Raw genomic sequence first — 13343 nt, 5'->3', positions numbered from 1 at the left:
AAGTTACTTGCAAGGCTGTTGCAATAATCCTTTAACAACCAAACTCCATTAACAAACTGGATGTTAGCATGCTGCAAGACACAGATACAGGTGCTGATAAGGTCTTTCTATTAAATCTGTATTCACGATTTTACTTTTATAACTACCCTCTAGATTCATTTTTATAAATATATAGAACTATAGATTAAAAGTAAATTCTGACAGAACATACATTTTTAAAAAGCCAGGCATTCCTATGTAATGAATGCTGTTTCTTTGAAAAATTGTTCTGCAAGGGCAGACAATTTTCAGCTCAAGGTATGTGTTATAAGCACTTGCAGTCTGTAAGAATTATTATATTTGATTCACAATAAGACTTTGTTGTAGATGACCAATTAAAATTATTTCCTGAAAGGCATGTAAACTGTGGTATGCATTTGTTATTCCAAAGTTAAGTTATTTCCTGGGAGCTGGCCTGCCTATTACGTTTATTGCGTTAGTCCCAGAGGGCACACGTTTGCAAAAGTGATATAAGTGCAGAATCCAAAAACAACACTGTAAGTCTTGTTTTGCTTTTTTGTTTTCTTTCTGAGTAGATGTTGTTACAGGAAAGCACAATAAGATCTTACTGATTGTAATAAGCCTCAGAAAAGTTCTGAAAAGTTTGAGTTCTTTAGCTGCAACATTGACTTGTGACAGTCACCATATCATACACCCGAGAGCTCTTGCTTTAGTTCAGATTTGCTTTGGCAGGGGTGATGCATTCCTCTTGGGTATGTGTGTGGTATATAATTTCTTTGTGTTCTGCATGCACAGCCACATTTTTATTCTAAAGTCTAATCACTGGTCTGTCTCAGTGCATAGTTCACATGGGTTCTTGTATTTAAATTTACAGAAATGGACTCACATGTTTAAAATTTGACTATAGTTGAAGTGTTTAGTGCAATACTCTGTTTCAAAGTGTGGCTTAGTGGTGAGCTCTACAGACTTTCAGGAAAGGAGAAATGAGCTCTGGCATAGCTGAAGTTTTGGTGCCGCTGTAAAATTTGCTCTAGAATGCAAATAACGTTTTACATAAAACTTTGTGGCTTTTGTATAAGAAGCAAAAATTTAGCTGATTGATTCATTTAGGTTTTGAAGGAGCTAATTAAGTCAGTTACTTTCAGATGCTTTATTATCAAAATTCTAAAGGTGAGTTTTTAAGTTCTGCGGGTTTTCAGAAATGCTGCTGCTTCATGGTTTTTAAAATTGAAATGGTAAAATGATGTTTAATAGTTTAACACTAAATAATCATCTGCCATAAATATTCACGAGGACCATTATTACAAAATGACACCTTGTCTCATTTTCTTTTAAAGAATATTCTGATATAATGCTTTGTGGTAGGCTTTCAACATTTCTGTAGTATGTCTACTCCATGGCACATGTACCTTGAACCACAATAGTATGGATGGAAGCAGAAAGGCAATCCAACTTCAAACATGGAAGGAGATAACATTTTAAAATAAATTCTGTGTAGCAGTAACAAAAAGGGACAGAGGGGAACCTCATACTCTGAACACCTCCTGAACTCCTCTATTGATGTTTGAGGGTTACACATTTCTCGGCGATGTTTTCAATTGGTCTGTGTGCAGCTGGGAGTGGGAGACTGAAGTCTTTCTTCCACGTTGGTAATGAGATGAGCTTGCATAGTAGCGTGTTGCCTTCCAAGAGGAATACGTCTGTGTACAGATACTTGCCAACAGAGAGCTCCTGAATTTTCAGTTCTTTATGTTCCTAAATGCTCCTCAATGCATTTGTTGCTCTCCTTTTCAATGTTATTTTTTTTCTGGAAACCCTTGTGCTACGAATGATCTATGCTGAGAGTAATACTGAGGAATAGTGCAAGTATGTTATGTGCTGGAGTAACAGAGGAATATTGTATAAATCAATTTTGTCTTCTAGAGGGAGTGCCGTCTTTCTGTGGAGATTGAGCTTCAAATTTGGCAGATTTAACTTAGAGCAAAAGAAGAACCTTAACTGAATCGTGTAACAAGATATCATGTAACAGATACAAATGTTCTGCACAGTTTTCTGAAGTGTTGGCTTTTTTAAAAGGCAGAGGGGGATTAAAGTGTTTTCTTAGACAAAATTCTGTATCTGTTCCAGGGAAATGGGGCAAAGGTGGAGTCTTTACAAATTTTAGAGTTGTATGAGGGAGAAATTACTTCATTATTTTATGGCATTTAAATTATACTAGCATGTCTACATCACCATTGCCTCACATTATCTCCGTTGTTGCTCTTTTCTCTCCCATATTAAGTAAAAAAAAAAACTCATCTCTGAACTGAGCTTCTTTAAATACATACCTTTGAACATCCTTTTCTGCTATCCAGAAAATATGCTGCCTGGTTATTTGGTTGATTTCTGAGGCCTTTTGTGGGTGAATTTAATTACATCATTGACTTCTGAAACAATGTTACTGACATCACTGGAAATGGTTTACAGAATATAACTGCCAAGCTTAGTATTCCTTCTGCATATGCTTGAATTGTTGACTTATAAAATGGTAGCATACATCAACAGAAGTACTAGGATTTCCTTTGACTTGTAAAGCCGTTTTTCATTTTCATGCTTTGTTGTTCGTAATCTTACAATGAATACTTCATCTCCTTTCCAAAAGTAGTTTGCCACATAATTTCAAGAAGGTGTTGTTTTTTCACTGAAAATAAGTGTCCAAGAGGAACAAAATTTTAGTACCTAGGAACGGAATTGTTTCTCCTCATGCCCTATTGGTTCAATAAGAAAAAGAAGAAAATGATGACTGTTGGACAAATGTACTGCTCAAATATTCATGACTGACCTCTTATACCATGAAACAAAAGATTCTGAGATATTTTTTTCCAGTCCTGGAGGATTTTTTTGAGTGTGTTTTCCTTGTGGGGAGAAAAAAAAAGAAAGAGGGGGATCAGGGTTGCCAAGGAGCTTTTTGTTTAGCAGAAACAGTATCTCAAAAACTTGTCTTTGATGCATTAAACTATATGATCGTCACCTGTTCCCTGATACTGCATGTATGCCATGTTTGACACAGTATTACATCCCAAATTTGGGAAAAATGCTACAGCTTTAGTATTGTGTTCAAATACAGAAAGGTGGATCTGTGGTTCCTAGCTATTGGTGGCTATATTGTACCTGTAAGGACAGACTCCATATAGTGTGAACATCCAGAAGAGCAAACTTTTCTCCCTCATACAAATAACAAGACTGAGTGTTATTGCCACACAGTTAATGTGAAAGATCAATAAAACTTGAAAATGGTGTTGAGTCTTCTCTAGTTTATTTCAACTCTCATCGTTCCACCTGTCAAGACAAGCTGGATGTACAAGTTCTGCTGCTCATTCTTTTGAAAATTTTTCCACTCTCGTCTTGTTTGTGTGAATAATAGAAAAAAATTCTCCTTTAACTCTGAGGCTCTGTGTTTGTTCTCAGACAAGCTGGATGGTTTGCGGACTGGCACTAAAAGGAAACGTGACTGGGAAGCAATTGCCAGCAGAATGGAAGATTATCTACAGCTTCCAGATGACTATGATACACGTGCTTCTGAACCAGGAAAGAAAAGGGTAATAAATTTTCAAATGACTTACTGTCTGTATATGACCATTTAACGGTCTCTGTGAAAAAGAGTTCATATCAAATCATTGTCTATGAATATGGCAGTTTCACTGACTCACTTTTCATTTTGCTGTTCCATTAGATTCTGTAAGAGAATATTCTTGAGAGTAGGGTCTTCCAGAGGTAAACAGATTCATTATAACGAAGTGAGGAATTGTAGATAATAAAGATTAACTATGCATGGCATGGCTTTTGAGATCGAGAATGGAATCATGTCCCATTTCTTGCTGGGGGAGAGCACTTTGTTTCAGAGCAACCTGTAGAGTCCTTTTCTTATGCTTTATGTTTTGTGATGAGATAGTGTGATATACAGTGCAGATTCCAAGACAAGATGATGATTTTATTAAGCTTTTTTTTGTTAGGTTTTGTAATAAGTAGGCAGAGAAACAGTACACTGTTCTTATGTTCAGAAAGGTTCAGCTGAGGAAAGTATCAGCTGTGTAGGTTTTATATCAAGTCTTGTAGACGCTGCCTCCTGCATATACCTTGCATAAAGTTTGGGAGATGGTGTATAAGAAATTGGCTTCAACCACTTTATTTGTAGTTCTGTTCTGAACACAAAATGCTACATCTTCAAATACCATTGTGAAAAAAAGGACAAAAAGTCATAGAGGAAGATGAAAGAGAGGAAATAGGAAGAGGTAATACTTTTTTTTTTTTTTTTTTTTTTTTTTTTTTTTTTTTTCCTAAATAGAAAGACCAGCTTTTGCCACTAAAAGTCATTTGAGTTAACTGTTGGTGTTTGGGCTTTGTTTTGTTCCATAACATCAAATAGAAAACATGGGTAGTACTGGACAGTGTGCACGAGAGAAGTGGAGATACTAAGGCACTGGCAGAGGAAGTGATGGTGGAAGAAAGCAGACATTGCTTATCAGCAGGAATGTGTGGGGAAATCCAGGTAGAATGTGGAATAGGGGGGTGCTGGCAGAAAGGTGATAAGGCTATGTCCCCAAGTAACAAATCAACCTGAATGGGACTAATCAGTTAGAATGTCAAGGAAGAGCTCCTTCACTTACTGTTTTTTCTTGTCCTGCAAAGGTCTGTTCCAGCTGAGTTCTGGACTTGTAGCCCTTCATCATCACCTCCTTCACTCCCACCTCCCTGCACTCCCTCCCATTGGTGTCTGGGTTTGTGGGTGAGGGAGTGACTGTATATGTTTGAACAGGATGAATGCCAGTGATCTGCATGATGACCATGAAGAGCCACAGAGGAGATGGCTGCAGCTGTAAAGATGGGAGATAAATGCATGAAGAAGTTACTTAATGTAAAGAAATAGTGGAAAGATTTAAAGAGAAATGTACCACAGAAGATAGAGAAGAAAACTTTCACTCATTCACTGCTGAGTTACTCTTTAATGCTTTTTTCTGTAGTTTCACAGTCGTCTTCTATGTTTCCATTGTGCAATTGAAAGACAAGTTGTACAGAAAATGAAGACACTAAATGAATCTTTTGATAATTCTTCCTGCAGAAAGCATTGCTTTGAACAGAGAAATAATTATAGTAATTGCACTTCAGCTCTCAGAGTTATAGCATTGAAATGGAAAAGGCTAATCCTCTATACCTTTCTTCTACTCTGTGGAACACCTGGGATATTCAATTAAAAAGAATGTAACTGGTGTAGTTTCCATCTTTACCGTTGGAAAACAAATTAATACTTACCTGTTTGAATGAAAAAGTACAAATTAGAATTCTTGTACTCTTATCTGCAGTGGAAAGCCTAGACTCGTCTCAGGATTTCTTAAGAGATTGTCCTACTGATAGTATGTTCTCTGTAGGTGCGGTGGGCGGATCTAGAAGAAAAAAAAGATGCAGACAGGAAAAGGGCCATTGGTTTTGTTGTTGGACAAACAGATTGGGAGAAGATAACAGATGAAAGTGGTCATCTTGCTGAGAGAGCCCTCAACCGCACCAAGTATATATGAAAAAGTGGTTAAATGGAATTTTGTGCCTTTAAGGTAAGTATTCAGTCTTCCTGCATGTTTATAGCCTTGATGGTTTTTTAGGTTTTTAAGAGTTGAGGTTGCAGTTCATGTCATTGTTAGAGTTCTCCCAGGCAACATTGTTTGATTTGGTGCCTTGTATAATAGATGTCAGCTGTGCCCATGTCAGTCTGCACCCTCCTGTACAGCACCTAAAAATAAAAGGAGAAGGATTGTCAGCTATCAATCTCCCAAAACTCATTAACAGGAAGATTACGTTTTCATTAAAAGCGTAGTTTAGCTGTGTGCCTAGTTCTGTCTAGTTCAGATTTTGCTTACTGTATCTTAACTCTGACCATGTTAATTGCTGTTTTACTTCATGTAACAAACTTTTCCTTTCTTTACAGGCCATTTGCTCTGAGGAGAAGTGAACCAAGGTGTCATGAGCATCTTGCATGGGTCATGTCACTCCCACCTTCACAGTTTTTCTTTGTTACTTTAGTTTCAGCAGTTTTCTTGAGATATTGGCAGATAACCAGTGCCCTCAAAAAAACCAGCGAATCCCGCTGCTCCTAAGTGAGAGAGACAGTTTACTTTTTAATATTTTTGGAGGGGAGGGAGGGGGAGGGCCAGTAGTTTTAGCTGCTGTTTGTGGGATAAAGTGGAAGGATTAGACAGACGTTATCTCCACTGTACTGTCACAGAATGTTTATCACTTTTGCTTTGTGGCCGTTCTCGTTTTATACTGTATGTACCTTGTAGCTTATTGTATTAGGAAGCAGAACAATAAATTTCACTATAAACTCGGTGTTCTTGGTGGACCATATAGCATGTTTTTTGTTTGACATTTTAAATGTGGTCTGTGTTCACATGTTGACAGTGCTCAGAACTGTCCTTACCTGGAAGAGGTGCTGTGCTCATATTCTGGAATGTGTCCTGTCTTCTAGGTTTATCACCTGCTCTTCTCATAGACAGCACCATTAAGGCCCCAGGTTTTGCTGGCCTTTAGGAGTCATACCATTTCTCATTCTTCCTGGAGAGCAGGAATGATCGTTATTTTTTGGATCCTAGTTTCTCCATTATGTCAAATTTCCATTACTACGTGAGTATAAATTCGGTTGGATGGCTCTGAAATACTCAAGGTAGTAATGTATGAAAAACATTTCTTTAATGCTCAACTTGAAAACAGGTACTACGGTGTTCTCTGGAGGGCAGCCTAGAAAATTCAGTTTGGTCTTGCTATGTCTTTTAGTCAACAATGATCCCTATCAGGGTACTTCATTCCATTCATAAGTCTACTGTCTCATAGAGAAACATCATTAAAAGAAGCAACAAAGACCAGAAGTTACACCCTTCTATTCCTTTAATAAGTGTGTTTAGGTTGTTAAAATAGATAAATGAATACCATTCCACACTATTAAAAGTGGTACAAATTCTTCATAGATGCTGGTATATCGCTTCTGCACAGCATCAGGTTTACTGATGAAAACTTTCTTTTGTCCTCAGGTTTTGAAGAAAATGCCTTGTGTTGACAATGTTGTAACCAGGCAAGGTGTTTAAATCCAAAAATAATTCCTTCTTACTGGTGAATTGAACTTTTTTCTTCTGATCTTTCTAAGGGAAGAAAATGAAGTCCTGAATTTCCTTCTTTGTATTCTTTGTTGCTCTGCTGAGTGATTACATTGCAGTTTGCATCTAGATTGGTAAATAACTAGTTCTGGTGTGGTGGTAGTTCATGCTGTTAAAGGAGAGCCATGATGCTAATAGATGGTTTTGGTTGCCATTCTCATGTTTTGGTTTATGGGATGTTTCTCAGACTTGTCTGTGGTGCATGATTGAAAGCTCTTTGGTAAACGAGGGGAGTAGCTGAACTTGTGTTATGCCCTGAATGTGTTTCATACAAGAAAATCAAGCTCCCTGAATGCAGTGTTTTTAAAATGGAAGGTAATAAGTATGCATTTTCTGTGTACACATACTATTATGTAGCATATATACTATCTTTTTTAAATGTTGCTAAGTGCTCTTTGAATTCTGACTGAGAATTGTTGACAAACGGAAACTGATAGTTAAAAATAAATCAGTATTGTGTATAGCTGTGGAAATTAGGCAAGCTTCACTTTGGAGAAGTTACTCTCTCAGGTATGTGTAAAATGGGTTTCAGTCTACCCTCAGTTATCCATAATGAAACTGGAGTTCTTGTGGCACACCATTGTTAGGAGTTGATGCCGTTTCTTGACTTTTAAGAACTGATAATGGTTTTGTCTGTATTTTTGGTAATACACATGAACCAGATCCTTTTCTAACATTTTCCTTTCCAGGCTAAGTAATATTTCTGAAGCATGCAAATGGATAGCATGTGACAGAACCAATCATTGTTTACCATTTTTAACAATTTTGAAAATTACTTTAGCAGGTAACACCCAGAGGGGTCACACTGTTTATTCTGTGGTGCATGTAGAATTAAAGAGAGATGAGCAGAGAATACTCATAAAGTTATACTTTACTCTCAGAATGGAAAGAAAATGTATCAATCATCGAGTTTAGGGCAAAATATCAGTTATGAAAACATACTGTTGCAGACTTTGTCAGACTGTTTGATCAGAACAAGCTGAAGGGCTGGGGTTTTTTTGTTCCTGTTGTTTTCCTGGTTCCCTGAAGTTCAGAACTTTTTCCGTTTCTGTAGTACAGAAATACCATTCCATAATCGTTGCCATTTGTTTCAGTTGGCTTGAATGTTTAGCAGGTCAGTCTTCATCTGCTTGATGGGAAGTGGCTCTTAAAGAAAATAACTTATGCCAGAACTACAACCTGTAACAGATTCTACATACTCTAGTCCTTCAGTGAATGAAGAAATCAAGCAAATAGGAAAAATTCATTATTGTTGCTGACAGAATTGAGAATAGCTAGGTAGTCTCGTGCTTGGCTCATAGTCAGAGGTTGTTGATTAGTGATTTTGCTTTTGTCTGGAAAATCCTTCGCTACAGAATCCAGTAAGTTTTGATACTGATTTAGTTCTTACTCATCATCTGCTCACCGATACTGGCAGTAGCATCTTTCACAGTGCTGAACAGAAAGAATACCCACTTTGATTGATGGCCAAATAGGAAAATAGGCATCCAGGGCTCTCGCATAATGATCCATCTTTGACCATGCATGCAGTTGTGCTAACTCTAAGTTGGACTGTTTCTGTGCAGTGCATCACATTTAAAAATACAACTGAAAAAATCATCAGCTGCTGCAGAATGGAGCTGCTACCCCTTGAGCAAAGTTGCCTGTTAAAACAGTATTTTCTGTGAATTACAATTTCTTACAGCACTTCAGTTTTTCTCAAGACTGTCTGCTTTAAGAATATTGAAACTACCTATCTTAACAGTAGAAATACATGAGCTTTTTGCAAGAGAATGTGCAACCTAAGACGTGCTGCTGCTGTGTGAATAGAGCTTAGTTGTCATCTTCAGTCACCTTGTGGTTTACTTTAGGATTGCTCATTAAGCATGATATGGTGTGAAAGAGTGAAAATATAGTCTAGAGTATTATATCAGTTCTGGAAATGTCGTGGGTTTCTTTTTCTTAAATGTTTACATCAACATGGATAAACAACTTACCTTGCATTATTAGTTCCTAGTCTTTAAAAGGGAAGAATTGGTGTTGGTACAAGTTAGAGTTTCACTTTTCACCCATCAGGTTGGGTTTGGTATTTTTTGGACTTTGCTTCAGCCATCTTTGCGACCGCTGTCCATTAATTGTTCCTTGCCTGTCTGTTTGTAAACAAAATACATTGCTGTTATTGTCTGTCTGTAAGGCATTGTTTTAACTATTTTCTGAAGCCTTTTAATCTCTGAACAACCATTTAGATACCATGGCGATCCGGAGGAGGATTTCAGTAGTGGCTCTTATGAAAGGATTGAATTGGAAAAGTAGAGTTGTAATATTACACTGAAACAAATATATTAACCTATCCCCAAAAAGCCCACATCTAATCCAGTTGAATAGTTAAAAATTATGAAGAATTGTGATTTGCAAGTCACATTAGAAAGTATGCTTCCTGCAGAAGAATAGTCTGTCATTAGTGTGCTTTTAAATCAGAGGGAAGAACATGACCTTGCCGGCCAAGATCAGTTTTTTCCCAATTTGAGATTTCAACATCATTGGAACGCTCTGAGAATCTTTTTCAAAGGAATGAAGTAATTCACCCTGTGGGACAGCTTGTTGCCACCTAAACAAATTTATTGTTACCAGAAGAAAAAAATATTCTTTGCCCATTTATTTAATGCAGCTGTCGTGGTGAATCATTTAATGCCCTTCAGACACAATTTCCCTTAGCAGATTGTGCCATTTTATTATTAGCATTGCTGCCATGAAATTTTGGAAACCCACACAATATTGGGCAGACCTTGGGACTTGAAGAAAACGTGGTTGATCTGGGTTGGAGGCAAATTGTGCATTTTGCTATGAAGTTCCTAATATCTCTGCTAGCATGCAGCTAGCTAACTGTGAATTGACTGAACTGAAACCCAGGAACTCTCTTGGAGTATTGTGACTCAGCGTATGTGGACTGGAAAGGGGAAGCAGTACTGAGAGTTTTCTTGCCTGTGGAACATTCACATGGTCTGCATCCTCTGGAAGCCAAATACTGATGGGTACATGGTTCCTTTTTATTATGCCTCTCTTCGTTATTTAGCATTTCCCAGATTATTTCTGGGAAATGAGGTTGCAATACTGAACTTGAGGTTTACTGACCATTTGGGATCAAACTGCACCAGGACAACCTGCGTACTATGAGATAATGTATTGAGGAGCAGAGGTGGCCATCTCAGTTGAGATCTGCACATTTGCAGCATAAACTATAAGTGGGTAAAAAGAAATTCAAGTTCTTACAGCATGGTGGTGTAGGACTGATTTTACTTAGTTTTCTTACCATAGTAGAAATGAGAAGAGAAGGAAATTTCCTAGAATTTTAAATATGAATGGCCTAATTATCTTTCTATTTTGAGTGTCTAGGGCAGTCATCTTTATTCTCTCATAAAACTTGAATCAAAGTTGTTTTCTCTTCTCCTGCTTATCCATTCCTACAGGTTTGAGTCAGAATCCTTTGAGAAACTAAAGGAACACTGAGTAACTATTCTGATTTCTGCTCAAGATTAATCACTTTCTTTGTCATGGTGAAACCATTTTGTTTCATTCTTACCAGTGGAGTGTTCCAGCAATTGCGATGTCTCTTTCTACCACTTCCAAATTTGCATGGTACTGGATCTGCACCCTGGATCTGAAGCCTTAAATCTTCCTTATGGATGTAGGTTGGAAAATTGGTAATGACAATGTTTCATTCAAGTGGATTACCACTTTCTAATTGATAAATACTGTTTGGAAGCAGAATGTGCTCTTTTATTCATGGTTTTGCTTAAACCAGGTAAGCGCAAGTACTGTTACCAAACAAAAAGTACAGCAAGTTGCTGGAAATGGAGAGACAAAAGTGTTTTGAAGTCGTATGTCTTCCATTCTGTGTTAGGTTTCTAGTCAGGAGGCTCTGGTCTCTTCAAATTGTAGGATTTAATATTTGAATATGCAAAACCTTAAAGCTGCCTGGTTGGAAATGGCACAGTTTCTTTTTTTTCTAATATTTTTCTGACTTGCACAACTCTCAGATGGAATCTCTTTGGGAGGGGAGGCCTTTCCCTAGGACTTGTGCTCTGGAGTGTCAGTCATTCAAATATTTCTCCATACTGCTTCCCTTGTATGTGTGTGCAGGCGCAAAGTTTGTTTCCTTAACTGATCAAGATACACATGTATGAATGGATGTTCAGCTTTACACAAGAAATTCCTGATGCTTTTTATTAGGAAGGCATCTGAACTGTCTGCTGTGACCACTATATTCATATATGAAGTTGCTGTGTTTGAACAGTTAGTACTCTCAGGGGAATACATGGAACGCTGCAAGGTTATCACTTCACGAATTCCTGTGATGTTGCTGTCTTTGGAGAGAAACTATAACTGCAGTGCTCATTGCAAAAAAAAAAAAAAAACAACCCCAAAACAGAAGTGAAAATTCTCCATCTAAATGAAGAAAAAAACAAACAAAAAAAAAGAAAAATGGTAATACAGTTAGTTTTACTGTAATTATCTGAGCTGGAATCTGTCTTGTGTGGATAGAATGTGCTAGCAACTCCACTGTCTGAGGTGTCTGCTTTAGCAACTGGCTGCATATATATTTGTGGAGGAGAATCTGAAATTAATTCCCACAATTTTTTGTCTGCAGGTCAAAAGTATAGTTGAGCAAGCTGATTTAGAAAGCAGTTTGTCTTGAAAAAGCCTGTTAAGGGTGATTTGAAAGTACTTTTTCATTCTCTTTAAAAGCACAAGCCATTAACAGATTTACATGTAAGCTGAAACATTGCACTCCAGAAAATAGAAGCGTCTTTCAAAAACTAAGATTTCTTCTGTTTAACTCTTGTAGGATGTTACTTTTCTTCTCTGGGGATTAGCACAGAAAGGGAACAGAGCTGCAGTTCTTCCCTGCTTCAGAGTGTAAATTGCCTTAAAACGCAAAAACCTAAATATTTGTTTTGACAGGTAGGTAATACAGACAATTAATTTGGCTCTACACCATATGTGGATGACAAGGTATCTTAAGCAGCATTTTAAAAATTACCTTTTTATTCTGTTTTGTTAAGTCTGATGCAGATAGTAATAAAAGTTTTGTTTGGCCACTGTTGCTGATCCAGGTACTAGCTTTTGTACATGTAGCTTCTGGGTTTTGAGAATACTGTATTACTGTTTGAAGCACAGAAAACACAGCTTTACCAACAAACACCTACACTGTTTCAACTTACTCATCTGTGGATACTCAGAACTCTCGTGCAAGCGATGAGTCTTTACTGCTATTTTTTGAGGTGTTTGTTTTTCCATTTCCTTTGAACTGAAGTTGCCAAATCCTTTTCTTTTGAAGAAGCCGTGGGCAGATTAACTTGTCTGGTAGCAGATCTTATTGTACTCTTCAGTTAGAGTCACACAGAAATCAAGATTTTTCAGGTAATGACAACCAGATGGCACTAAAGCTTTGATTTCATGTTAAGATTAAATTGGAGAAAAAAACAAAAGCTTGAAATTGTTTCCACTATAATTAAATTTATGTGGTTTCATATTGCCCAATACAGTTTTAAACCATTAACTTCTACTTCATGAAAGAAAAAGTCACCACTTTTCTGTGGAAAAAAATTCAGTGGATTAACGTTGCACTATTGTGTGGAGTATCACTTGCAGTCCACAGTCAAGATTTTGCGCTCCATTGAACCTAGTTGCTGCATAATTATGGAACAAGATCTTTCTTCTGCCTTAAGGAGAGGCTTCAAAATTAAATGGTCTTTTTATATCCTGCTAAAAAGCTTGACAACTGCTGACATCTAATGGAAAATGGGATTTAATTTGGTAGAAGCTGCTTTTGGATTGTAGAGTCTTTAAATATATTGTAGCAAGAAGTAATTCTGAAACCTTCCAAGGTTTCTGATTGAATCTTTCACTTTTTTTCCTCTTGGAATGATGAAAAATAAGGATAAATATCCAAACCAAAGCACTAAAGATACTTCTGATAGAAGAACCCACTCTGGCAAAGCAATCTCAGAACTTCAGCTTGATCAGAGACACTACTGAGATCTCTTACAAAGAAATGTACTTGAAGCTGTAACGTGAACGATTCAAACGGGTTTACGGAATGTATGATATGATTACTGCACGTTTTGCAGTAGGTACTTTATAGTTAAGGAGGAATGTGAATACCCTTTTCCAAGGAGTTTACAT

The 13343-nt window shown here is 37.2% G+C and overlaps 1 protein-coding gene across 1 annotated transcript in view; it reads left to right on the top strand.

Annotated features, from left to right (window-relative positions):
* Positions 1 to 6357, top strand: part of YLPM1 (YLP motif containing 1) — a 38777-nt gene extending 32420 nt beyond the window's left edge. The window contains 3 exon segments of the mRNA XM_041120531.1: positions 3448 to 3578; positions 5406 to 5585; positions 5957 to 6357. Coding sequence (XP_040976465.1) covers positions 3448 to 3578; positions 5406 to 5552 — 278 coding nt within the window. The 3' untranslated portion in view covers positions 5553 to 5585; positions 5957 to 6357.
* The last annotated feature ends 6986 nt before the right edge of the window (positions 6358 to 13343 follow it).

Source organism: Aquila chrysaetos, chromosome 2 (assembly GCF_900496995.4).
Source record: "Aquila chrysaetos chrysaetos chromosome 2, bAquChr1.4, whole genome shotgun sequence".
Lineage (NCBI taxonomy): Eukaryota > Metazoa > Chordata > Aves > Accipitriformes > Accipitridae > Aquila > Aquila chrysaetos.
Note: the sequence above shows the minus strand (reverse complement) of the source record. Positions and strands in the feature narration are given on the sequence as shown.